General features: G+C 38.5%; 5 protein-coding genes and 1 pseudogene across 6 annotated transcripts; 2 read left to right on the top strand and 4 right to left on the bottom strand.

The window, feature by feature from the left end:
• The first annotated feature begins 287 nt into the window (after positions 1-287).
• LOC114732781 (DNA-binding protein S1FA) lies at positions 288-2,174 on the top strand. 2 transcript variants are annotated; one of them, XM_028920117.1, is made up of 2 exons: positions 288-354; positions 1,777-2,174. In XM_028920117.1, exons 1-2 carry the CDS (start codon positions 325-327, stop codon positions 1,990-1,992), a joined length of 246 nt encoding a protein of 81 aa, XP_028775950.1. In that variant the 5' UTR covers positions 288-324; the 3' UTR covers positions 1,993-2,174. The 2 variants fall into 2 exon arrangements, with proteins under 2 accessions (XP_028775950.1, XP_028775949.1); XM_028920116.1 differs by having other exon boundaries at positions 288-378.
• Positions 2,175-3,182: 1,008 nt separating this feature from the next.
• Positions 3,183-5,344, bottom strand: LOC114732779 (cell number regulator 8). The gene is made up of 3 exons (XM_028920115.1): positions 4,949-5,344; positions 4,155-4,357; positions 3,183-3,698 (listed from the first exon to the last, which is right to left on the bottom strand). Exons 1-3 carry the CDS (start codon positions 5,238-5,240, stop codon positions 3,459-3,461), a joined length of 735 nt encoding a protein of 244 aa, XP_028775948.1. The 5' UTR covers positions 5,241-5,344; the 3' UTR covers positions 3,183-3,458.
• A 3,452-nt stretch (positions 5,345-8,796) lies between these two features.
• LOC114732810 (uncharacterized) lies at positions 8,797-10,389 on the bottom strand. The gene is made up of 2 exons (XM_028920171.1): positions 9,353-10,389; positions 8,797-9,228 (listed from the first exon to the last, which is right to left on the bottom strand). Exons 1-2 carry the CDS (start codon positions 10,387-10,389, stop codon positions 9,186-9,188), a joined length of 1,080 nt encoding a protein of 359 aa, XP_028776004.1. The 3' UTR covers positions 8,797-9,185.
• Positions 10,390-13,087: 2,698 nt separating this feature from the next.
• LOC114732785 (uncharacterized) lies at positions 13,088-15,866 on the bottom strand. The gene is made up of 4 exons (XM_028920122.1): positions 15,151-15,866; positions 14,220-14,671; positions 13,748-13,979; positions 13,088-13,641 (listed from the first exon to the last, which is right to left on the bottom strand). The coding sequence occupies exons 1-4, from the start codon at positions 15,602-15,604 to the stop codon at positions 13,499-13,501; spliced, it is 1,281 nt and encodes a 426-aa protein (XP_028775955.1). The 5' UTR covers positions 15,605-15,866; the 3' UTR covers positions 13,088-13,498.
• A 1,071-nt stretch (positions 15,867-16,937) lies between these two features.
• LOC114732776 (lipid phosphate phosphatase gamma) lies at positions 16,938-20,229 on the bottom strand. Its single transcript, XM_028920110.1, has 2 exons — positions 19,326-20,229; positions 16,938-17,460 (listed from the first exon to the last, which is right to left on the bottom strand). Exon 1 carries the CDS (start codon positions 20,016-20,018, stop codon positions 19,344-19,346), a length of 675 nt encoding a protein of 224 aa, XP_028775943.1. The 5' UTR covers positions 20,019-20,229; the 3' UTR covers positions 16,938-17,460; positions 19,326-19,343.
• Positions 20,230-23,324: 3,095 nt separating this feature from the next.
• On the top strand, positions 23,325-25,357 carry LOC114732786 (probable beta-1,4-xylosyltransferase IRX9; annotated as a pseudogene).
• The last annotated feature ends 173 nt before the right edge of the window (positions 25,358-25,530 follow it).

The raw sequence follows: 25,530 nt of genomic DNA, 5'->3' as shown, positions 1-25,530 counted from the left end.
GGGGGAGGGAAGGAGAGGAGGGGACATTATGGGGGGGGAGGAGGGGAGGGGAGGGGACATTATGGGGGGGAGTAGGGAGGGGAGGGGACATTTAGCTCCCCTCCCCTCCAAAATTTTAACCAAATGAGGGAGGGGTTCATTTTCCCTCCCTCCCCCCAACCAAACCACACCCTTAACCCCGCGCGGTGGGGGACCAATAAACGTTTTGAAGCGCTATATAATTACGGCGTTAGCGATCTGCCTCTCTTCTGGAATCTTCTCATTTCGCTGTGAAAACCAGGCACTCGCGAAGCGGGTGGATCTGTTAGATTTTGCGCGGCAGCCATGGCCGATGACTTTGATTTTTCTGATCAAGTTCCTCCTTCTTTCGATCGCGTGGTATTGATCTCTGTCTTCCCTTCGTTTTCATCCTTTGCTTCTTTCACGATCGCATGTTATATCATTTAGATCTGTAAATGACACGTTTGAGCGATAATTGTCTTGTGCCAATGAGTTTATACTTTGGATGATCCATATATTCTTGTGGTGTAATCGTTATATGTATTTATTTATTGTTATAAATTACGTCCCTTGCCGACCCCTGAAATCCTCTTTTGCTAAGAATTGGAATAGATCATGCCATGCATGAGAGTGGGCGTGTTCTTTACAGCTCAGATCTTCGAATTCGTAATGGAGTTTGAAGGGCAATTTAGTTTTTCTTGCAATGGCCAACAAATTTTCCTCACAAACAAAGGCCAAAATGCGACATTTATTTTGACATTGACTGTTAGTTTTTTACATGAGAAAATATTGGTTTTTTCATTCACGCCTGTGCTTTTCGCCTATCTTAAGAGAGAATTTTATTGTGTCTCCATGTATTTAATAAAAAAGGCTTTCTTGATTCGTTTGAATTATTCTGCTATGGGGTCAATATCATTTAGGCATGATATTTTCAAATTTTTTTTTTTAAACAACGATATTGATATAGGTGTTCTTGTTCAAATTTTAACGGAGTAGTGATATCTACAGCCCTAACGATTTGATCTTTATTTGAAGTTTCGTGCATAGTGTTTAAGCTATGGTTTGAAATGTCGGAGTCCACTTGAGGTGTTGCGTACAGCACAATTCCTTTAATTCACTGTATGATTAATAAGACTAATGCAAATATATCGGCTTGATGCTCACATGGTTAAGATGATGGAGAAGTAGGGCCTGGCCATAGTCATGCTCTGACAACAAATTCAGTGATAAGAAATCAACTACAGTTCTTGTGTGTTGAAAATTGCTATAGGAGTTTGGTAAGAAATTCAAGGAGAAGCGCTTTCATATGTAACAAAATTTAAGGGATTGTTCGGCACTAAATTTGGAAAATAATGGTCCATTGGTCCTGGAAATTACGCTCTGTAGGTGAAATTCTAGATTAAATATCTTCCATTTCATTGTGACAGCATTTGCATGTTAACGAAGGCCATGTTTTTCTTACATTATTAATCTTCAGTATAGACATTTTTGTGCCATGTCATATAAAGTGGGCTTTCTTTCGGACATTCCCCAACACCCCCGCCCCCAAAAAAAAAAGAGAGAAGAAAAGAAAAGAAAGAAAAAGGAAAAAGAAAAGAAAAGTAATGGAGTCCCCACCTTGATCAAAGCTGTAGTTGATATGTATTCCGGCTATAATGGTGTTCAAGAATTGTAAGTGGTGAATTAGTTGTCTATTATTTTTATCTGTGTGCATTAATTTCGTAGTTTCTTCTTGTTGATTTCTTTCTTATGTGTTTTTCCTATCATGTCATTTAGGGAGATGTGATTAAGAATTCTGAAGCCAAAGGATTCAATCCAGGGTTAATAGTTCTCCTGGTTGTTGGAGGGCTGCTATTGACATTCCTCATTGGAAATTATGCCCTTTACCTGTATGCGCAGAGAACCCTTCCTCCTCGAAAAAAGAAGCCAGTCTCAAAGAAGAAGATGAAGAGGGAGAGACTGAAGCAAGGCGTTTCTGCACCTGGAGAGTAGAGATTTGGTATTCACTGTATGCTGTGTGTGTTGTTAATGTGTACTCTTCTGAAAAATTTTCTCTTTCTATGATCGTTAGTATGCTAATTTTATCTTGTCCATCTGTATTTTTAGTGAATTTGAACTTGGCCAGATAAACTAGTATTTGAGTAATATTATGAAGCGAACGGTTCATCTCAGCATTTTTTGAGGAGTTCACGGGCTGTGAGTAGCGTCCCGCTTCGTTTTTGTTGCCTCTCTGATAGAAACATACATGTGAGCATGTCAAACTGCTCAAGTATTTTGGATCTCTGTGTTGAGCTTCTTGATGCGTCTTTCCCGTTCTTAAGGATACTTTAGGCTGCCGCTATCTGTATGACTTAAGCGAACGTCATGCAAAATTTGCTTGAGCGAAGTCACCCTGAAGGGGATAACTATGTGATTTTTGGGTGATGAAGCGATGAATTAGAAATTGGGTTAATAGGAAGAAAGTTGGATGTAGGAAGGGTTGAATGAAGGGTTGGATAGTCGAACCAAGTTATGATTTTAAAAGTGATTTTATGGTATATGAAATTAGTATATATTAGGAAGAGTTTGAATTTTTAAAAGTGATTTTTAATTTAATCCAAAACCCTCAAGTCATTCAGAATTTATTTATTTGGATGGTAAAATTTTAATGTATATTATATTGATTATATTCATTTTAATATTTTTTATTTTAAAAAGAGAAAGAAAAATAAATAAATAATCTATCAAATGTTAGCCTTGAGAGACAATAATAAAATTAAGATAAAGTTGAAATAAAAATTTCGGACCGTTCAGATGTATGATTGTAGAATGATCGTTATGGTCATTGCGAAGCAGGTTACTTGTCTTACAAGCAGCTAAGTTGGATCAGGAAACGTCATTACAGAGGACATCTTTTCCTTCTTGCCCTTATTTTCTCGTACATACAAGTATACAAATGTTGAAGTTATTATTAATTCTTTCTCTGGTGTCCATTATTAGTTAAGACTTGTAATGTTTACTTTTTTATTAATATCATTTGCCTTTATATCCCAAAAAAAAAGCATGATTGGGAATCAGCAACATGGTGCCGCTATTTTCCACCAACAGTGTATCCGAATTCCCACTTACAATGGAAATCTCCAGAAACTTAAAAGATATAAAAGATTTTCATTCCCAACAGCTGATTTGGGAAGAAAAATAGTAAAATAGTCTATATCCATTTATCAGTCAAATATATATCATATATCCAACATATCTCCGATCTCAAAATACAGCAAAACGCAAAAAAAAAAAAAAAAAAGGTGTCTCGTGTTGCACAACGAAGACGCTATCCAAGTACATGACATCTATGTTGGTATTGAGACCATATTCACGAGACGAGGTAAAAGGCTCAACAAAGTTATCCGAGATCAAATTCCCCGGAGACCGCAGAAACACGAGAGAAGAACAAAACACAGGGAAGTTGAGGAAGAATAATATCAAGCCCCACGCCCCATGGTCTGCTCTACAGGGGGAAGCATAAGAAGCACTGGTTTGGTATTGAAGCCCGGATGAGGCAGCCTGCGACGCAGCTCCCGAGCTTCTTGGCAAAGAGCACACGAATGACAGATCACATGTGTTGCAAAGTCACACGCTGTCTCGTACTGTTCCAGCTGCGCTTCGTCCATCACAAAGCTTCCGCAGCACCCACATGACCTATTCAGTGCCTCGCAAGTTCCCTGATATTTACATATTTTAATCCATTCGTCATGTGGCAGCATAAAGATGCGAATGTTCGTCACACATATAGGAGAATTACTTCACAATCTAATATGCAATTAGTTATATGCGTTTAAGGGGAATTTGTGACACATATACGAGTTTCTTGGTTTTGGATTTTTCATGTCTTCAGAATCTGAACAGACAGACGCATGTGAAGCATAGCTCCGTGTCTCGTGAGTGAGCAAACTATAATAGCTCGTGTAAATGGAAGCAATGCACAATTAATATTGAAAACATCTCCCGTTTAGATGAACAAACTTGAAGCACAACAAAAACTGATTCCGCGGGATCTACACACACAAGTAGAAAAGTTGCCCACTTAATCCAAAATTAGTGAGTTTACGCCCACCTTAGCCAAACGGAAATATGATCACCAGATAACATGTGGAGGAAAGAATAAGGAAACAACTTGCCTCTAAATTGAACTTGCGACGAATGGCAGTACGGCTGGGATAGGAAAACCAAGGAGCAAGACAATTGCACCCAAAAAAGGATTTCCCAAATATATACAGACCAGAATAAGGCAAGCAGTGGTTGGCATATGTTCCAGGAGCAGATCCAAGTCGCTCGACATTGCTTCCGTAGAGCACACATGGAGCCACGCTCCCAAGAAGGCCTATTCCCTCCGTGTCATGAGTTTGAGCATAAGAAAAATTAAAAACGTCTTGAGAAATCAATATCTTAAGGAGAAAAACAAATCGAATAGAAAAAAGAATTCAAGATCCACAAAGTCTTCTAAGTCACAAAAGTGGCACTAAATAAATCGCATGAGATATCACCACCCATAAGCAAGAAAAAATGTACAGTCAAACAAAGAAGACGTATTTGAAATCACGTTATAGGAAAAGATAACCCATTTACTGATTTATTTACATATTAGCTTCAATAAGAAAGAAAACCCAAAATGTCAGGCACTTTTTTGTTCACAAAATAGCAGAGAAAAATAATGAGACAAGGGACTGTTTCTTTTTCTTTTCCGTTTCCTTGATTCTATTAAATTATACATTCTTGCTCTTAATCAATCTCATTCATTTGAAAGAGCGATCATAAGAGGCTCGCCAATCATAAATAAAAATCGAACCGAAGTTAGCTCATACAGCATCAGCCCACATAAATATAAGTATTCTGATATGATACAAAGCTCACATCTCAAATTTTTCTGAAACCGAAGACGTAAGAAATTATGAACAGCGAGAAAGAGACTCACAAACTTCAAGATCGCTGCTGCAAAACTCATCGTTGCGGCCGAGGCAAGCGCAAATGCTGGAGTTCCACTGAGCTCGGCCTATGGGCTCGCCCAACGCACTGCCATGTACAAAGGGAAGGCCGTCGGCGGTCCAACCATATTCATTAGCAGTAGGAGATTCCAGGGGCGGCGGAGACTTGAGAGCCGCCGGCAGCTCCGGTAACAACGGAGGCGTTTTAGGCTTGTTGTCAGCATGTTGAAACTGGGGAACAAGAGGAGTGGCCTCCTCATCGCGATTATCCTTCAAACCCATTGCGGAATTGGGAAATTTGAAATGCGTGGACTTGGTGAAGGAGAATTGAAGAGGAGAAAAAGAAGGATATGGTAAATGAGACCAGAGAGGAGACCAACCAATGAATGTGATTGGAAGCAACCCGCATCCAATCGCCTGTAACCGATTTTCTTCCCTTTTATTCTCTACCATTGCCCAAATTTAATTCATCCGCCTTCACTTTTATAAATTCTTTTAAACTTTTCTTTAATTTTAGACAGACGGAAAAGAGGCAATACTAATTTTTTACTTTTTACTATAACCCGATCAAAATATGCTTAATTATTTTCTCCTTTATTTATATGGTTTGTGAGTGCTAAAGTTACATCATGCATTGGGCTAAAATTAAATTTTACAACTTGCAAGACAAAAGCAACTATTGTAAAAGTAACTCATGGGGGTTAGGTTTAGCGGAAAGAGTTAGTTCCTCACGATGTTGGGAGCTAAGATTCAAATTCCCATTAGGAGAAGTGTTCACATTTAGTATCTAATAATATCTCGAATAGGATTGTCTCTGATAAAAAGATGCCTATACTTTAGCAAGGAAGAAAAATTATTATAGAAGTAACTGCTCCAAAAGAGGCTGGATTTTATGAGTGGGAGAAAGATAACATCAAAAGATAGATCCCTTTCATATTCAAAGACAAAAAATGGTACATCTGTTCCTGATAATTGTGCCTTCTCTTGCATTTCAGTACAAAGTACAAACCCACACCTCACCGCTCCATCCACATCCCCTTTTTAAAAAAAAAAAAAAAATTCAGCTGATTACAATTCTCCTCCATAACACATCATTAACCTGTCAAAGGTTGTTCTTTCTGTTTGACGATACAAACTCTAGCTCACTTATGAGGCTTCTTCATCTTCGGATTTTCTTTACCTGGAGAGGGAGAGAATTAACAGTAGAGAGGAAAGAAGGCTTGATGCCATCCTTTCTAACGACATCTTGTAATCCTAATCCAGACTTTCTGTAAATAAGTTGACATACACAATATATACTTGAAAAAAGACAACATGTATTTTCGAACACAGACATGATGATATATTTGGAAGGAGACTTGCCTTGAATAGAAGGGGAAGAGTGGGAAGGATGAGGTGGAGGAATAGAGGAGTGCGTCTCTGGGCCTCTATAATCAATCTCATACGTCTCCTCTGATATTTCTGAATCCAGTACTCGCCATGATCTCCCTATTACGCACGCCAAATTCTAATTAAACCCCACCACCACAAAACAAATATATATGCATGTAGCTGATTAGAAGAGAGAAAGACACAAACCTCCGGGGAAGCAGTGGAGAGAAAGAACGAGAAAGAGGAAGAAGCTAGACCTGAGATCCATATTCCCAACTTTGCTGAGGACTGTGACGATCCCTGGATGATTTATAAGCACTATAAAACAAGAAGAAAAGGGTTCAATTAACGCTGGGATGGCCCACGCCCTTCACTTTGATATGTTTAAATATACGAGTTTGAGCATCAAAGGGTCGCCTTCCACACAGCAACAAGTTAGCAGGTGGAGCTGGTTCCAATAACATGCATTTGCCCCTCACTCTCATCTCTGTGATGGGCCCAACATTTGCATGTGCCTTTAACTATAACTCTGCAACTGCCCTACGGAGGGACAGCGCGCCCGCGCACACACAATTACCCCTCAAGCTTTCTTCTCCTCAGTCCTCACGAGTTCATATGTTTAGTTGTTTACTTTTGTTTCCAAGCATGTTGATTCAATCGTTGGTCCATTTTAGTGTTACGGAGGTTGTGTGTTGGTTTACAACTAAAACTGAGCAATGTGAAGAGGTGAAATGATGCATCTTTAGTGATGGAAGCATGTTGCAAGCAACCCACGACATATAATTGGAGGAGTGTGTGGGAGAGGCAGCAAATAATGTTCTGATGAATCTGAGAGCCTCGAGAGGACAGGCACGTGATGCCATTTCGGTGGCAAGTGGCATATATGGGTCCAGAATGACTCACTCACCTGGCAACAACCCAAAAGTTTGAAGACTTTGAGCATTTATGATGGCCACCCCTTTTGTTCAGCCCCTAAAGCTTACATTTCGACTCCTATACAAAACACATATTTCCCAAAGCCTAAATGAAATGACATCTCTATAGGAATTGATAACATATTGTCACTTCAATTGTGATTATTTTTTCTAGTTGTTTTTTAGAAGAAGAGTTGGTGGTGCACCCTTTCACCGAAAAAAAAATCTGATTTCTGTATCACACTGATCAGGCCCATTGGGCTCTCGAGGTATGCCAAAATGGAGCACAGACCATTTGACTCGTGGCCCGTTGTGGCTGCAGGGGTACAAGGTCCCAGTAATTGAGTAATATGCATGTAATACTGGGTTACTTAAGGCATTAGCTAACAATAAATAAAAGGTAGGAGCAAGTTAACTTAGTCGTTCATTTCTGGATTTACTGAACGCCCTGGGCAAAAAATGGAGTGTGCGATGAACAAAACAGCAACTAGTGTAGTGAAATCATTGTGTAAATGTTCTTTTGACTTTTAGGATTATGAGATGTAACAGAGCAAATTAAGGGTAAAAGGAGAGTGAATCAGTAAAACATAAGTTTGTCATACCCAAGCATTGAGTTGAGTGGCTGGATGATTCGGTGCATGGCGAGCGGATATGAGAGAGCGTAGAGATCTGAGATGGACAAAAAAATGGACCACCCGTTTGTGAAACCAACTTGTAATTATCAATTTTGCTGTCGCTTCTTCATGCTGTTATAAATGCTTTGTCACGCGGCGTCACATGCCATTGACTCTTCCCCATCTCAACAATTCCATCAAACCCAACCCTCTCCTCTCTCACGTGCATTTATAACACACTATGGACCACGGAATATGGTACCCGCATAATTTAATAATCACTCCTTTTACTTATTTTTCCTGCTCTAACTGACAAATTTTATATTATACTCTTTCAATAATTAATATAAGACCTAATTAATTAATTTGAATAGATTATAAATGTTAGTTAATTTTGTTAATATGACATGTTTTTTTTCCTAAAACATTCTAATCATCTTTTTTATTTCATTCACTATTTATCTTCGACTTGATTATTACTAAAGAAATATTAATAAGTTAATTTAAAAAAAATGATAAACATATAAAATAGATCCTATACATGGAATCAATATCAACTCTCAAATTTGATCTACCTTAGCTACAGTAGAAGTGCTATTTTACTCCTTAGATCACTGGCTCTCATAGCAAAACACGCCGCCAAGTATATTTGAAACCCGAAGCCCGAAGGAGAAGTACGTCACTTACTTGCCCTCGTTTGACCGTTTCATATTGTTTTAGTTTGTTATGGTTTTTTAAAATTTTCAAGTCCATTGCTGGATCTCACCCTAGTTGGACTCAGGTACAAACATGTGCAGTGATCAATGGGAAAGGAAATTTGGTCTAAACTATAATGAGTTGAAAACTACAGAGCTTTGGATAAATGTTATGCCAAACACGCATTTAATATTAACTAAAGCAAATGTACACCTGAGATCACGGAAGATTGAAAAGCGGCTGGCCTCAGAGTCACAAAAGCAATAAACATACAATAAAGTAACTGTGTTTGCAGTCCCCGTTTACACCACCGGGTGGGGAAAGTGGGTCAGAGGATCCAAAGGTACTTTTGAAATGGACGAAGTTCGATGACATGAACCGTTGGACAAACCAACACAAAAAAATGCAGATAAAAAGCAAAACCAGAGATCAGCAAGAGACGTTCTTTATTTTCGCAACATCGTTTTAGTTTCTTCTCTACAAACACAGTCAAGTACGGTTACCTCCACACCCCTGACTGACACAGTTTATGATATGAAATGTTATGAATTCACACCCGCTACAACCATTTCTGTGTTTTTTCTTTCTATGTACTCCTGATGAAATTTGCCCTTTTGATGTCACTCACAGAGCTATGGAGATTCTCTCGTACAGCCCCAGATGTCCGAACAGTGACTGTATCAGGGGAAGACGACTTTTTATGACTATTATGTACTCATCTACAGCTAGTGACCATCATGGGAAACTAAATTAAAACAAGTTATATGCAGAGTAATGGAGTTGGGAATTGGTTAATTACAAATAATGCGGCGAGCTTGAACCAGCCAAACCCAGCCTTCTCTTTTTCCAGAAATTTATCTCAGGATCAAGTTTCTGAGAGGTCCTTGCCGGCTCCGATTTGCACCTTGTGAGTATGAGAGGACGTGCAGAGTCTCCCCCTCCATCCCACCTCTTCAAGTCTCGAGCGTTTTCGGATTTGATAATTCTCTCTTTGACTGTATCTTCAAGCCCTTTGAAAAACCCAGGCTCTTCCTCTGCTCTCGGATCCAATCTCCCTTCTTTATCTGAAACTGATTCTATCTGGGAGGTAGTTTTCTCGTGTTCGGTCTGCTGTCCATTTTGCTGCTCTGTTTTCTGCCCCTCCTCTGTTTCTTCATTATCCAATGGCGAACCCCAGAACCTAGAAGCCAAAGATGAAGATCTGTATGGGGCTGATCTACATCTAGTCAATAGCAAGGCGTTTTTGGGTGGCGTGGTCGGCACAGGAACATCCTCATTCGCATTCGCGTCAGCTCGTTCTTGGAATCCCTCTTCCTCTAATTCGTAATCTCCATGCTGCGTCTCTTCATTGTACCTCTCCCTGAGATTCAATTGACTTATAGCTGAATCTTGTCTCACCTTAGTTCTTTTACTTCGAAAACTGAATAAGAAGCTACAGTTGGGCCAAAGGGGCTTGGAGGGGCAGTGGCAGTGGCAGGAGCTGGGCCTGATTTTAGCGGCGAGACGGCAGCAACAGAGACCATCCCGGAACCACCAGCAGCGGCGGCTGCATCTGGTGGGACTCGTGTCGCCGTTATTTCGATTCCGTTTAGCGGCGGCATGATGATGTTTGGAGGAACGTCTAACTCGGACTTGGCCCATGCAGGTGACCTTGGGGGAAGAAGGTTCTTGAGAATCAATGGCAGTGGTCCTTTTCCTGACGAACATGGGGCTTGACCTTGACCTGCCTCGGCTCCGACTGGCGACGTTGGTTCTTAAGAATCGCATCAGAGGTGGAGGGAACTTATCGGGCCGACCGGGACTGGAAATGGGTTTGGAAGAAGACTTCATATTCATGGCGGCAGTGGGGCAATAGAAGAAATTAAAGAGGGGACGACGACGAAAGGTGTTTCGGAGGGAAGAGAGCCAAGGAAGAGGATGTTGGGCAGTGAAAGGCAGAAGAAGAAGAAGATAATGGTGGAGGAGGAGGGGAGTTATGACATAATTTTTAGGGAAGAAGCTTCCGCAAATATTTGTTGGGATGGAGTTACGAGTCTCTTATTTTTATTTCGCCGTTGCACGGGTGGGTGGTTCCCTCTATGATTTCCAGTTTGTTCGTTTCTCCTCGGTTTTGCCCTCCCCTCTTTTATTCCTCTCATTTTTTATCCTTTAACTAATGTTTAACTGTATATTATCTCCCTAGGGATTTAGTTTCTTTCCAAAAGTATAATCATTTTTTAAAATGTTTCTTATACATATTGCTTATGTTAATTTAATTCAAATTAGTATCTCTCAGTATGGGTAACTTAGATTGGCCAGAAAACTTTATAATAACAAAAATCGCAACAAAAAAAACAAAGCATATTTGGTCATATGCGTGATAGGCCTGGGGAATGCATAGAATCTGTCAAAGTAATACATACACCCTCAAAATTATTAATTTTAGAAAAAATAACAAAAAATTACCTATTAAATTTTAAAAAGATAAAAAGGTAATGTTGACTCTAATAATGGTTTTGATTGTATTTGTAATAATTATACATACACCCTTAAAATTTCAACCTGATCTAGTCCGGTCCAGAAAAAATAGGCCTGAAACAAGATTGGACCAGATTGAACCAGACTGGTCTCATCAGCCTAGACTAAACTAGGGACTGGCCCCTTAAACTAGTTGGTTCAGTCCAGTCTAACCCCTTTTTAAAAATTTTTTAACTATTATTTATATAATTTTAATTTGTTTTAATTATTCTACATAAGATTTTTTGTCTATTCAAGATTTATCTATTGACTTTCTAAGTAATGAGCACGTGTATATATTTTCTGCAATATAATATCTATATTAATGATGATTACTAAATAAAACATGACATTATTGAGAAATTGAAAGAGAATGATCAAATTTGATAAAGTTTGGATCAAAATATGTACAAATTTTATATAGTAAATTACAATCTTGCTTCTTATTGAAGAAATTTTTTTTAAAAAAATAAATTGAGGTCTGGTCTAGACACTCTAGAGGATCAAATCCAGTCTAACTCGACCTCAGGTTGGTGCTAAACTAGACCAGACTTTGAGTTATTTTTTTAGCCTAAGATCTTTGCTGAATTAGACTTCAGGTTGATAACAAACCCGATCCAATATGGTCCATGCACACTCCTATTAAAATATATCAAAATTACTTATTTACCATTTTAAAATTTAACTGGTACTTTATCGTATTTTTCCATAATGTTATCAATACTCAATTTATATAAAATATTAAGAAAAATGTAAGAAATCTTCTAAAATTTCGTGAGGCCTGGCCACCGTAATATAACCCTAATATACATAATAAAAGAGGATTCCTTTGCAAGAAGGGAGTGTGATTTAGCAAAAGAGATGGGGATTTGTCCAAGGAACTAGTTAATATGATGGGAGTGATTGAGTGTGGCATTGAATCAAAGAGGCGCGGCCGTTCATTGGTGATTGATTGATGGGCACTGAATAGTGTCCAAACTGCGAAGCAATCAATCAAAGTTACTGTTACTTCATTCCCCTCCGCCTTCTATTTACCGCTCTTTGCCTCCTTCACTCCTTTCTCTATCATATTGGCCCAAGCTCCAAAGCAATGACACGCCATTCCGACTAGCAGAGTACATGAGTTATATGAGAGGAATGCTTCATCAACATGGAATAATGATGTCTGAACTTGAATGTCAGATGTTGTCTTGGTGATCACAAGTTGTTAGAATAGGTTGCTTAACCTTTTATCCAACAATTGATGATACCCAAAGCATAACGGAGAAATCATGTCAGTGTCCTCACGTCAGATCAAAATGGCTGAATTCATGCAATACAGCCTTCCTAATTCCTTTCAAATGCCAAATCAAATGACGTTATTTTGGAGGTTTGTGTCTGTTTTTTTCCCTCTCGTCCAACATCACAAATCACGTTCTTCCAGAACAGAAAACCGAGCCTAAGCATAAGAGAAATTAAGGCCCAAATCAAGTGAGTGGCTCAGAAATGTTGAGCTAACTTTGGCAGGCTTCCAAAAATCGAGGGAAACAGAATGTACCAAAATTAAGATAATTTTAACTTTTTTAGTGTAATGTTAATTTAACTTACTAGATGTTTGGATGGAAACCAAATCATAATTTTAAAAATAATTTTACAATATATAAAAGAGCTTTTCTTGATTTGAGAAAAAATACATTTTAAAAGCACTTTTAAAGTTACCTAAACACTCTTTTAATGGAAAAATACAAATGCTATTTTTATTTACTGCTTTTTTTTTATTCAATAAGATGCGTAGCAAATATAATCAAAGATATTTTATCGGTGTTTTAAGGTGAATTATAGTGATGGGGTGCCTGTACAAGTGAAGGAAGCAGTTAGTGATCACACGCAAGAGAACAAGAAGCAAACAGTTCTCTGGCAACTGGCTTCACAATCAACAAGATTGAAAATATGAGTTTTACATGTCTGATAAGTGATAACGTGGCTTTCCATCGTGTTATCAAACACTATTGGAAGTCCTATAAAGTAAAAAGGCCATATGAATCGTCAGATAAATCAATTTTTAATGTCTAATCCACATATTATATGGGTTGCAACTTTATATTGTGAAAATGGGTCACCGTTACATTTTACTGTTCTACGAAGCTATCAGTATACGAGACTGCTAGAATTTTGCATTTATAATAAATATAAATATCTATCAAAGGAATATACAAACAAGGCCCAACCATTGGGTCCAATCTAGATAGCTGCCCCTTCTTAAAACCCCAGTTTTCCTCCATTCTCTGCTTCTCGACGAGGGTTATGGTATATTATTTCTTGCAATTCTGCTCTCTAAAACTTAGCCAGGCAGGCCCCCTTTTATCCTCAGAAAGGCCATCCAGACAGAATAATCGTCAACTACAAGTCACTTACTTACTTAGACTACATGTCCTTTCAATTGCTCCTACATATCCCACCACGAACGGAGTCATTTCAGGTAATAATATGCACATGCCTCAGAATCAATAGGTCTTTTGACCCCAGCCACGCATTGCTTTGACGCACAGTCCATGTTGTTGGCGCCTCTAACGCTGCTTCCTTTTTTATCACAGCCAGCATCAGTTTCATCATCTGTAGACACAAAACACAATGACAAATATTACTGAGACAACATCCACTAAAGATGCTTCAATTTGCTAAGGAAATAAGGCAAATTATAAACGAAAGATAGCAGTGCCTGAAAGCGTGGATAGAGATATCTCAGAAAGGCGTCTGACAGTGTCCTTCAGTGCCTGGAGTTCAGCTTCCTTCTCATGGAGTTTCGACTGAGCTAAATCCAGTTCAGATTCCAGCTCTGCAATCTGGTCTTCCTGCCGTTCTATCAGCAAGTGGTTTAGTCTCTGACTCAATTCAGGTGCTAATACTCCCTGGAATTCAGTTCCATCACACCCATCATCCCCAACTTGGAGCTGCAATGGAATTTCTGTCAAACCCACATTGAACCACGGAAGATAAAAGAGCAAAAAACTAAAGCAGCACAAATTACCCACGGCAGAAAAGCCAAAGTAGTTCTGGAAAAGGAAAAAATTATCCCATAGGATCTGGGAACATAATTATCTCGTCTAAAGCTGAGAGAAATGAATACTGCAAGGAAATAGGAGGAATATGTTCATGAATGAGACCAGTGCCAGGATATCCAAGAAATTCACCTCGTGCAGTTTGGGTCTCATTTCTTCAAGGGAAGGACTGTCAAGAGTACAGCCAGGAAGCTTTTGAAGTTCAAGCTCAAGTTCTGCTTCCAGTTGATCCATTTCCGGAACTGGTTGACCTGACTCTTCAGTAAGAGCACTGCTTCCACATTCACCATCATCACTTGCAGCAGGAAGACTCGGAATTCTGGCATCAGTGTGTCTAACCTCACTGCTTGTCTTCCTCCGCATCATTTCATTCCGATCACTTAACTTGGGCGAGTCATTATGGTCAACAGAATCTGAAATTTTCCGCGTACGTGATGATCTTCTTCTGTGGAGCTCAGATTTTAATTCCTGAACTGCTTTAGCCGTCTCATCCATAGTCTTGTTCACCTTACTGATCTCAGATTTTCCAGTTGACATCATATACATGATTCCAAAGCCCAGTCCCCAACCAAATAAAGAGCCATCTGAAGCAGTACAACATGACATCAAGTTCATTTTATTTTGCAAAAGGAAAATTCAAATTTATATTAAGAGAATTAGAGTCTGATCTTATGGAGAAAAAGGAACAAATAACATCTAAAAGAACAATGCCGCGTGTCTCGGTAACTCCAGGAAGCCTAAAAGCATCCATTGAAAAAGGGATTAAAAAAAAAAAAAAACAGCAATAAGCTGCAAGCATGAGTTATCATACAGCAGCTAACAATCAATCACGTACGAAACGTCTGGTTTCAACGAAGAAAAGAAGTGAACAGCAAGATTCACAATAGACACGAAATTAAGATTTTAAATGGAAGAGCAAAAATATTGAAAGCGAAAAATTCCTAGCAAATAACTGGTGGTATGATAGCATAAACAGACAGCATTGATAGGTAACATCTCCCTAAACCCACCATATTTTTGCCAAAAGGCGAAAAATCATCAACGAGGAAAAGAATAATCATACCTTTGGAAGAACAAAATCCAGTTTTCCCGGCTACGTTCTTGATCGTCTTCCTCCTCTTCAAGCAAAAAGATAATCGCTTTCCATCCCTACTCTGCTCCGATCGCGCCTGTACCTCACATTTCTGCTCCATCTTTGCAATTTTGACTCCGTCCTTGGACCGTCGGCGCCTGAACAAGGGTTTCTGTCGAGAATCACTGGCCCGAGATCGAAGCCCATGTTTCCTCAGAGATTCCGAACTAGAAAACCTGAAGATCCCATCTGGTGTGTCTGAGTTGGTTTCAATTCCAGATCCCGAACAACCATCAGTAGCTACAGGAGGCTGAGAATTTGGGTTTTCAAATGTTATCCCAGAGTCGTCGTGATTATGGGCGCATTGCTTGGTTTGAGTGAGAAAGTGGTTAGCGATGAAACCAGTGGATCCGCCAACAGCAGCAGCTAAGAGAACCTGCCACATAGTGATAATGAAGAAAAGGGATCTGGTGATTGGCGAAAGAGACCCCAGAATTAGCAGAGGGCGGTAGGAATAGCATCAGCGGAGAGAAGTGGGAAGCATGGAAGTAGAGTGTGGTAATGCCATTGAGTGAAGGGAAAAGAGCAGCGCAATGTTGTGTGATTTGATGTCGGCAGCTTCGCTGTCACGTGCTTCCCGCTTCTTCCCATTGTTGGATCATTTCGATTTTGGACTTCCTTCCGCTGCCTTCGCTTCTTGGTCTACCACAGTCCCCGATGAACGTTCCCTGATTCCTCTTTTCCTGCCTAACCGTCAATGGATTCCATTGCCTTCACTCGTACAAGTCTTACTGCTCACTTCTCCAATTTTAGCCTAGTTTTTTTTTTTATATTTAAAAGTAGAAACAATACAACTTGAATCTTGTAAACATTAATTTTTCAAATTTTTTTCACTCACTAGATTGTATTATATGAATTAAGTAAGAAAAATCTAAAAGAATAAGAGTTGAATTTCAAAATTCTAAATCAGAAATTACTATAAAAATATGTTATCATTTATTTTTTTTAGAGTAGTCTTTTTTTTTTATAAATATAGCAACCGATACTGAATTAAAATTTTAAAATTCAACAGTCTTTTTTTTTATAAAGATTTTCCCAATTAAGTATGCTCACTAGATTATATGAATGGGTCAAAGAGAGAAACGCATATTCAGTTACAAGTTTCAAGAAATTAAATTAAAGTGTAAAAAAATGTACATAAACCATCTAATTTGCTTACTGTGATACTAACACCGCTATTTTTAGTCGAAGACTGCATGTAGTTACAGAGGGATGGCTGGCACATGGGAATCAAATCTTTTTCCCCCTTTTATAAGATAGATAACACCCGCATGTTCATTTAACCAGACAGGATAACAGAATAGGATCATTACTTTTCCACCGAACATACATTAATATGATAGCTAATTTGGTTTGAAAACATCATCTAAAGGTTTATATTAAATGGGATTGTGACCCGGCATAAATGATGACTCGCGATTCTTACTGAAAAGGTAACAAAAAGTTCAATGTAAGTTAAGGCGTGACGCCGAGGCCATATGGAAATCCGAAGAGAACAAACAAAAGAGGACGATGAAAAAAGAGAAGTTCCAAGTGTCAGTCATGAATTCGGGCATGTTTGGCTCCTTGATAAGCTATAAATTTGATATCCCTGATCGAGTGCGCAGTATCACCGTAGGAGAATACTCAGCATTGCAGCTGCCACCAGGTATTTAAATCTACATATCATATAAGCACCGAAATGCCTTGCTTAATGCTTATAGAGACCCCCAACAAACTAAAACTTGGGACGTTACTGTTTGCATCGACCTTCGGCAAAAGACTGGTTTTTTACAGCAATACAAACGAGAAAACCACTAAAACCAGCACATCACACGCATCCGTAACCGCAACGGCGAATGATAGATGCTATAAGCAATGGACCCTAAGAAAACTAGATTGTCCACGTGAACATTCCATTAAGGCAATATTATAAGTAAAGTTACAACTTCCCAGCATCACTCTACGGATTTTCTTCGTAATCGTGTTTTCAACCTTGCTTAAACCACCCAACTAATAAACAAGATAAAATATTCCCAGCGTCTATGAATAGCATCTACACCAGCCTTTATAGAAGTTCTGAAAGCATAGTGTATGCTGTGAGGCTCTCCGCACTAATATGAATAAGATGCCCCTTGATTTCCCCTGAGTCTATGGCTTCAACTGATATACACCAAAGAAATGATAAATATTAAAGAATGCCACCAACACCAGCGAAAACTTATCCTGGTACGTAAATTTGGAGCTGTGACAGCAGTCAACCTGGCAAAAGGAACAAGTGGAAATGCAATTATTACGACATGAACAAAATAAGCAAACCTAAAAATAGAGAAAGCCATTCCATGCACCACATGATTTTGAATATTTCTTCCCTTTTTTACACTGGATAGAAACTTAATTAACAAAAATAAGGAGGGGAAAGATGTCATCTACAGGGCTAATGATGATGTTATTAACGCTGCTCAAGGAAATAATAAACCAAGAGACCATCGTCCTACGCATCAAAGCTCAGATATGCTTTCCTTCCTTGAACTATTGCTACTGTTAATTAATTACCACATCCATAACCACATTGGGAAATAAGATGGCTGAGGCAGGGTGAAGTTAGCATTTATATAGAGATTTGAGGTGTCACACAGCAGTCTTACTGCTAAATTGGACAGCTACGAACGGGATGGGAGAGTTCATTTCAAAGTGCAAGACAACCATTGGCAAAGAACAGGATAGTCATTATTGTTGTTTCCTTCTAAACTTCCTTGCAGCTGTCAAATTAAGAAAAAGATTATGGCTCCTTCCATGCAGGACCACACCATGGAAATTCTATGAATTAAAGCGTTTCTGGTGTTGTGTGCTGCTGTGCTAGTTCACAGTTTCCTTCACTTCATAAAAGGTTCTCTCGCAATCGAACCACTTTTTCCCACTTTTTACAACAAATATCCCCAGTTCCACAAACAAAATTGCAGGGCTCAATTGCATGACATACTTCACCGTCATCCAAGGAGTTTCCCAATAATTGAACGAACAACAGGCCCCATATGCCAAACCATCACAGAACACAGCATAAATAGTTTACCACATCCTACCTGTACACAAGCATCTATAAAGTTCCGTTTCCTCAATGAGATTCCCTATCATGGACTCCAAAGACTTTACACACACTGCCATTTTCAGAGAGTTCTATGTCCCAAAAACAAAAAAAAGAAGAAGACATATTCTTATCTCACCCAGTATCAAACAGTTTACTTCCCATAATTAAAGTTAGCGAAGTGAAGATAATAGTATAATTGGAGAAATAGTAACTAGTGTTATTTTGAACTTTTAAAATTGACATGTAAATAGGGAGGGGAAAAAAAGACAATTAAAAGAACTGGAGGTAGCATAATATATTTTAAAACTAAACTCACGCCTTTTGTTCTGGAACCAGGTGACAATTGAATGGAAAAGTAGACTTGAGGTCAAAACCTAACAAATAAACTAGAAACTTTTGCATGCCCCTAATACTAGTTTCTTTACACTAAACAGAAATAAATATATCTGCTGGGACAAGGGTTTTTGCTATGTTATGCTCGACAGCGACGCAGCAAAAGCTGTAAATGTGATCACTAGAGAATTCCACAAGCCATCCGATTAAAGGATTGACTAAATATTTCGGATCACATTTATTATGTAAGGAATTAAATTTTATTCAGCCCCCACAGGATGCAGGAGGTCAGTGGATTTCGTAACAGAGAGTCTAATTTCCCTTTCATTCCACAATCTCCTGAATCCAAACATATAATTAATAACAAATAACTCTCAAATCAAGAGGCATGGTATCTGAGAAAATAAAGCACAAAAGATGAACTAAGCTGCTTAGTCAGTAGAATTTTAAAGCTAACAGAAAAATCCCCAGCTCAAACTACTCATCTCATCTATAGTGGAACATCTGGCAAATCTCCTGATCAAGATAGCACCAATAACTTACGAGTCCATCAATTAGAAGGGATGAAAAGTCTCTTCAAAACATTATAGACGTGCAGAAACATCCTAAATTCAACATTCTTAGCAAAGCAAAGGCAAGGAAACCTGGACTTTGATTTTTTTCTCTTAACTGAAGAAAAAGGACACAAGCTTGTATACCAAAGTACCTCTTTATCTTCCAAGAATCAGTCAGATTTAGAGTTGGACACCATATTTTCTCTTGCAGCCCTGGCATTGTCATACTCAAACTTCAACACATTATGGATATGGGAAGTATCCTTAATAAAGAACCGCCTTCCAAATGCGCTCTCTTCGATAGCAGGGAAGTACTGAATTAAAATAGAATTAACGACCCAAAACCATGACGCCCCGAGGAAAATTCCCAAGGTAGCTCCAGCAAAAACCTGAGCCACCGTGTGGTAACCCAGATAAACCCGAGAATACATGGTTAGGAGTGCCAGAGACCATGTTATAAAATTCAGGAACATGTTGTTCTTCGAATCCCAAAAACCGATCCCTTTGCTAGTCAAGAGAGTGAAGTAGATGGCAAAGAAGAACATGTACTGAGAATGACTCGAGGGCCATCCATGTGAATCGCACATCTCCAGCAAAGCACACGTCTCGGGACGCGCTTGTTGAACCGATGTCTTGATGAACTCGTTGATGAATTGGGAAATGAGAAGGCCGAGAGCGAAGAACATTCCCTGGAGCTCGCGACGAAAGATGAAATGAGAAACGAAGCCACCGAAGCTGATGAAGACCGGGACTAGCGCCACCCAGGCCAGAAAGTGACCCAGCTGATCACCCCTTTGGTACCGAACATGGGTCAGAGTCACGGCCTTGAGCGGTGGCGTTGTCATGGTGAAGAAGCGAAAACGTTACGGAAGGCTGATACTGGGGCTTGGATTTGCGTAGAAGTTGAACTGATCAGATCTGAGGCATCAGAGGTTTTGATAATTGAATGGGGGTGTGGGACCAATTCAGAGTCAAACCACGGGAACAAAACACGAATTTATATGGGCAGAAAAATGCGGCGGGCACAAATTGTGAAGATTCGAGAGAAGGGTGAAGCTTCCACCTGATCGGCGATTGCTTTGAGCTGAACCGTGGCGAGAGGGGGTCCAAGTCCAAGACTTGGATTTTAAAAAAAATGTCAGAAAGCATGCTATAAAAAAATTAAAATCCAACCTTTTAAGCTGGGACGGAAAAAAGGAATAAAAGGGCGCAAAGGGAAAAGGGAGAAATAAAAAGGAGGCACACAATTAGTCCCAAATAAATTTCCCAAGTTTTGTTTATTACTAAAAAATCCTAAAGGACTTAATTGCTTTGTTAGTATATGAAGGTCTTGAAAAAAGTGATCGATGGAGTATTATTTATAAGTACTTACCTCTAATTTACACATGCATGTTACAGCTCATTTCTTTCTTTTTTCCACAAAAAAAAAAAACCTTCAAATTTTATATATCCATTTAAGATTGTTTCCTACCATTTTTACGAACTATCTCTTAAGATTTAACAATTCTCTGTTTATCATTTTCCGGCTTAGCAGTTAGAAATAAAGTTTTTATCATTTGATAATGATCTATAAGTCCTCTTTCATATTTTATAAGAGAAACTGAAATTTGCAACCCAAATTGTGTTTTTTAACAAGTTTCTTCAAGCTTTGTACTTATAGGATTAATTTTAAAAAAATAAAAAGATTAAAAACATTATTTGCAAAAATTAGAGTGTTAACTTAAAAAAATAGCATAAGGAGTTATACTTTACATATAGATCAATTCCATTTTTATCTAAAACAAGCACACAACAGTATTATATAAATAATCTTGAACATTACAATGACGATTAATTCAAATATTCTATATTTAAAATTTTAAATTAAATAGCTCCATGGGACTACCATTTTATTGTATTTATTTTCTGTTTGAAAAAATTTCTAAAAACAATGAAAAGCCACCGATATGACACCTGGATTAATTAAAAGTAATAATCATTTTTTAGGATCAAGTAAATTTCACTCCCCAGGTGGAATGGGCCAGTTCCTCGCAATATCATAAACCAAAGTTTGAATCCTTGTTGACAAAAACACTTAGATTTAGTATTCAACAGTATCTCGAATAAGATTACTTTCAATAAGAAGATATCTATACGCAGCAAAACAAAATTGTTCACACTCACTCCTCCCTTGCTAATGTGACTAAGAATTTGGCTAAAAAGCCCAACAAGACAAATAATTAACAAACACTTAGGAGTGTTTGGATGAAACAAAAAGGTATTTTTAAAAAATATTTTCATACAAATTGAGGCAAAACTCTTTTTATATGCTTATTCTATACATCATAAAGTTACTTTTACAGTTTAATTTTTACCTAAACACTCTCTTAATTTGACTAATCACGCATTCTAAATCCGCCGTTGCCTAGTTGGTTAACCTCTTACAGATTAGCTGCGCACATTGGAATTCAGCTTTTATTCCCCCCCCCCCCCGGGGGAATCGTTACATAGAGCCTACTGAACAACCATTATCAAGAGGGAGGTCTTCTCACAGGGGGAATCAGTTTTTTCCCTTCTTGTATTTACTCTCTGAGTCAATGAGTTGTTATTCATATTATAAACCTTCGCTAATTTTATATTCTCTTGCACAAACGTACTTTTGAGATAAAATCATTTTGAAATTAGGTTGGCATCAGTTGTTAAGCACGAGAGCTTCATTTTACTCCTCACATGTCAAGTTGCTTAATTTTTTTGGATTTCATTGTTGAGAGAAAAAATAAAGGAAGTCCACTTGTCGGTTCGAGATCACCACAACACCAGCGACGGTGCGTAGGAAAGAGAGTTGGCATTACGAAAGCCATGAGGAAATGGAATAATCGATATTGGCAAAATATTTGGAGAGGCGAAAATCTTGTCTCAAAAAATCGATTCATTCATTGAGGCAAAAATCTCCCAAATCAGACCCGACCGACGCATCCAACTCAAAGCGACCCACAAACAATGAATGTGGGAGATACTTGGGCTTGTCATGAAGGGACGGAGTTATCGGAATTTGTTCGAGTCTCGCCGGAAAATATCCACCACCGAGAGTGGCTGTGAAAGAGTCTTTTTAGGAAAATACTATAATTCTGGTTCATGAATTTTATTTCGATTACTATTTGTTTCTCCAACTTTAATTCCAAACAACTCAATATTTATATAACATTTTTACTTAAAACAACCCGCTTCTTCTTGTAGTATTTTATCAGAATAATTCAGTATATAAATTATTGACTGAAAACTACTCAAATTCACATAATTTTTTACTCAATAAATTATAAGGATCCAGATTATTTTGATTCAAAATTAAAGAATGGAATTGATAATTTTAAAAAATTTAAGGATTAAAAAAATTGAAAGAATTGCTATGAAGTTTCAACGAAGAAATATAATTACTAAAAATTAGCCTGCAATAACAAGTCTTAATGTAAAAAATCCATTGATAATTATTGCGACTAATTCTTCCTTAAAAGTTATATTTCTCTTTGTTCAGTCCTTGGGTAGAAGCAACTGTCAGCCCATGGTCAACCTGTTTTAGCCCAATTCAGCAATTGGAAGGGAAACGAAAAGAGAGAGAAAAGCCTGGATGGCTGGTATCCCAACCAAAACCCACAATGAAGAGTGACATTGGATGGAAAGAACTACGCCCACATATCTGAGTAAAGAGATCAAAACCCACCACGATTTATTATGCCTCCATCTCAGAATCTCACCCACCCACCCCTAATCACTAAGCAGTAAATAACTAAGCATATAATACCCAAACTTTCACTAAAAAAACCCGATGCTTTCCCCCCAAAAAAATCACAGTCACGTGACAATACAATTCCAGAGCATACTCTATAATTCCTTTTTATTGGACTATATTGGTCAACTCCGATTTTTTTTTTTTTAAATTAAGAAACTTCCACCATAAACGTAAAGGGTTACAAATTATTGATGGATAGGAACCATCCCAACTGCTATTTGGTATGGACAGCAACTCATGCTCTTCCAAAACCTTTTCTCACATTCTGTTTTTCTCATATTCCTTTTACTTCAAGTGACATCCACATGAAGCAATACCTTACCAGCGAAAATCCCCCCCCCCCCATTTCAAATTGTACACATTCTGTTTGGCAGCACCAACCACTGCCTCCAGTATGCTCTCCTTTTTCTCAACAGGCTGCTCTTAAGCTTTTAAATTCTCTGCTCTATATTCCACATTCTTAACCAAGGATTGTGCGTCAGGTGGTGAGTGAGTGAACCAGAGTTTGCAGAAAATGGTTTCTGCAGAAAGACCCAAGAAGAAATCCCAGATATGGAAGAAAGCCATGATTCACTTTTCTCTCTGTTTCGCAATGGGGTTTTTCACAGGCTTGGCTCCTACTGGTAAGACTTCAACCTTCTCTTCCCCGATCGCTACCTCCAATAGACCAGAATTCGCGCCACAGCCTCCGCAAGTTGGGCACCAGACAGTAAATGGCAACACAAGTTCGATTGTTCCCGAGTCGGAGGGCGAGCCAGCGATGTCCAGATTGCCCAAACACAAAAAGAATCTGCGTGAAAAAACAGAGCCCCAGTTGAAACCTCGTAGACTGCTAATTATTGTCACTCCGACGAGCACTAAACTTCGGTTTCAAGGGGTGTACCTGAGGAAGTTGGCCACACTATAAAGCTGGTTCCCCCGCCATTGCTGTGGATTGTGGTGGAACCACAAACGGGGTCCACAGAACTTTCGGAGATACTGAGGAAGACTGGCATTATGTATCGACATTTGGTTTCGAAGGAAAACTTCACGGACTTGGAAGCCGAACTCAATCACCAGAGGAACCTCGCACTTAAGCACATCGAGCATCACAGGCTAAGTGGGATCGTGCACTTTGCTGGGCTTGCCAATGCTTATGATCTGGAATTCTTCCACCACCTTAGAGATATCGAGTATGACATCTTATCCTCGCTTTTCTGCTTTCTAAACTTGTTGAGGAGGTTCTTATATATAGTGATTTGCGTGTGTTGTTTCTGCGAACTGATCAGGATGTTTGGGACGTGGCCGATGGCAATGGTAAGAGCAAATAGGAAGAAAGTGAAGATGGAAGGACCAGTATGCGATTCTTCGCAAGTCGTAGGTTGGCATCTGAGGAGTAGGAACAATGAAACAGACATGTTGAGTTCTCAGATTCGTATTTCGAGTTTGGCATTCAATAGTTCCATTCTCTGGGATCCTGAGAGATGGGGTCGCGCATCACCAGTTCAAGACACCTCGCAGGTACATGTTATAATTTTTAGGCAGCCGTTTCTTTAACGAAACGTCTCCATCTTTTTATTTGTCCACCTCCTATGTGGAATTAGTTATATTGCATACCCCGAGCCAAACCATTATCTGGTAGTCCCTATAATTAGAATTATGAAAAAAGGGATATTTATTGTTTGTTGAACGTAATCATTTAGTTACTGCTTGAGTTTTGAGTGACTACTGATCACGTTTAGGTAAGATTTAGCTATTCTTCAACAACTTCATAAAAGGAAGCCTTAAAAAGGAAAAAACGTGAGATATCAGATTCACAGTGACAGCATAATTGATTTGTTGAACTAATCAGAACAATGACCATAGAATTTTGAACTCGGACACTATTTCACTGGTAGTGCGGATTCCCTCTACTCCAAGATACAAAGCGCTTAATTTTTATTGTTTGTTTTTAATTATTTTGGCACCTTCCTTTTCTTATTGTCGGGCTTCTTTTCTGATTTTCTCAGAATTCGATGAAGTTCGTGAAGCAAGTGATTCTGGAAGATGAGTCAAAGTTGAAGGGAATCCCACCAGACGATTGCTCCAAAATCTTGATGTGGCGTTTTAATTTTCATGCTCAACCAACTCTTAAACGTCAAGTTTTTATAACTTTACCATAAGGTGAGGGGAAGGCCAATAGCATACATATATATAGTTAGTATAGAGTCAGATACATGATTGGGCGAGTCCAGAAATTTAATTCTCTGCTGTGAGCAATTTATTCATTTTTTTTTTCACTTTTGACTTTTCCTTTCGATGCTTTATTGATATACTGGTATTGATTGTTAATATCAACCTTGTTGGGCATAAGCAAGCGAGTTTGTCTTCTTCTAAAAGGGGGAAGCTTTTAAGAAATACTCCCCTCAGTCTCCAATACAAAAGTGCTTATCACAGTAATAATAATACTCATCAAATCCCAACCATTCAAATTTAATATGGATGGCCAATATTTAATATTTTTTTTCAATTTTTTTTTCTTTTAATAGGTGCATAATCCAAAAAAAAAATCTCCTAACTATAAGTTTTTTAAAAAATGAATTTTTTATTTAAAAATTAGTAGTTAAAAATTT

Source organism: Neltuma alba, unplaced genomic scaffold, assembly GCF_004799145.2.
Source record: "Neltuma alba isolate B1F8T4 unplaced genomic scaffold, ASM479914v2 tig00012937_pilon, whole genome shotgun sequence".
NCBI lineage: Eukaryota > Viridiplantae > Streptophyta > Magnoliopsida > Fabales > Fabaceae > Neltuma > Neltuma alba.
Note: the sequence above shows the minus strand (reverse complement) of the source record. Positions and strands in the feature narration are given on the sequence as shown.

Excerpts from the sequence above, each read along its gene's own strand:
- LOC114732781 (XM_028920116.1), top strand. The coding sequence starts at position 325 with ATGGCCGATGACTTTGATTTTTCTGATCAAGTTCCTCCTTCTTTCGAT. Across the intron at positions 379-1,776 it reads CTCCTTCTTTCGATCGCGTG|GGAGATGTGATTAAGAATTC; the intron begins GTATTGATCTCT and ends CATGTCATTTAG.
- LOC114732779 (XM_028920115.1), bottom strand. The coding sequence starts at position 5,240 with ATGGGTTTGAAGGATAATCGCGATGAGGAGGCCACTCCTCTTGTTCCC. Across the intron at positions 4,358-4,948 it reads CAGCAGCGATCTTGAAGTTT|GCCTTCTTGGGAGCGTGGCT; the intron begins GTGAGTCTCTTT and ends CGGAGGGAATAG. Across the intron at positions 3,699-4,154 it reads GTCGCAAGTTCAATTTAGAG|GGAACTTGCGAGGCACTGAA; the intron begins GCAAGTTGTTTC and ends TGTAAATATCAG.
- LOC114732810 (XM_028920171.1), bottom strand. The coding sequence starts at position 10,389 with ATGAATATGAAGTCTTCTTCCAAACCCATTTCCAGTCCCGGTCGGCCC. Across the intron at positions 9,229-9,352 it reads TCAAGCTCGCCGCATTATTT|TCACTGTTCGGACATCTGGG; the intron begins GTAATTAACCAA and ends CCCCTGATACAG.
- LOC114732785 (XM_028920122.1), bottom strand. The coding sequence starts at position 15,604 with ATGTGGCAGGTTCTCTTAGCTGCTGCTGTTGGCGGATCCACTGGTTTC. Across the intron at positions 13,980-14,219 it reads TGAGACCCAAACTGCACGAG|CTCCAAGTTGGGGATGATGG; the intron begins GTGAATTTCTTG and ends ATTCCATTGCAG. Across the intron at positions 13,642-13,747 it reads ATCTCTATCCACGCTTTCAG|ATGATGAAACTGATGCTGGC; the intron begins GCACTGCTATCT and ends TTGTGTCTACAG.
- LOC114732776 (XM_028920110.1), bottom strand. The coding sequence starts at position 20,018 with ATGACAACGCCACCGCTCAAGGCCGTGACTCTGACCCATGTTCGGTAC.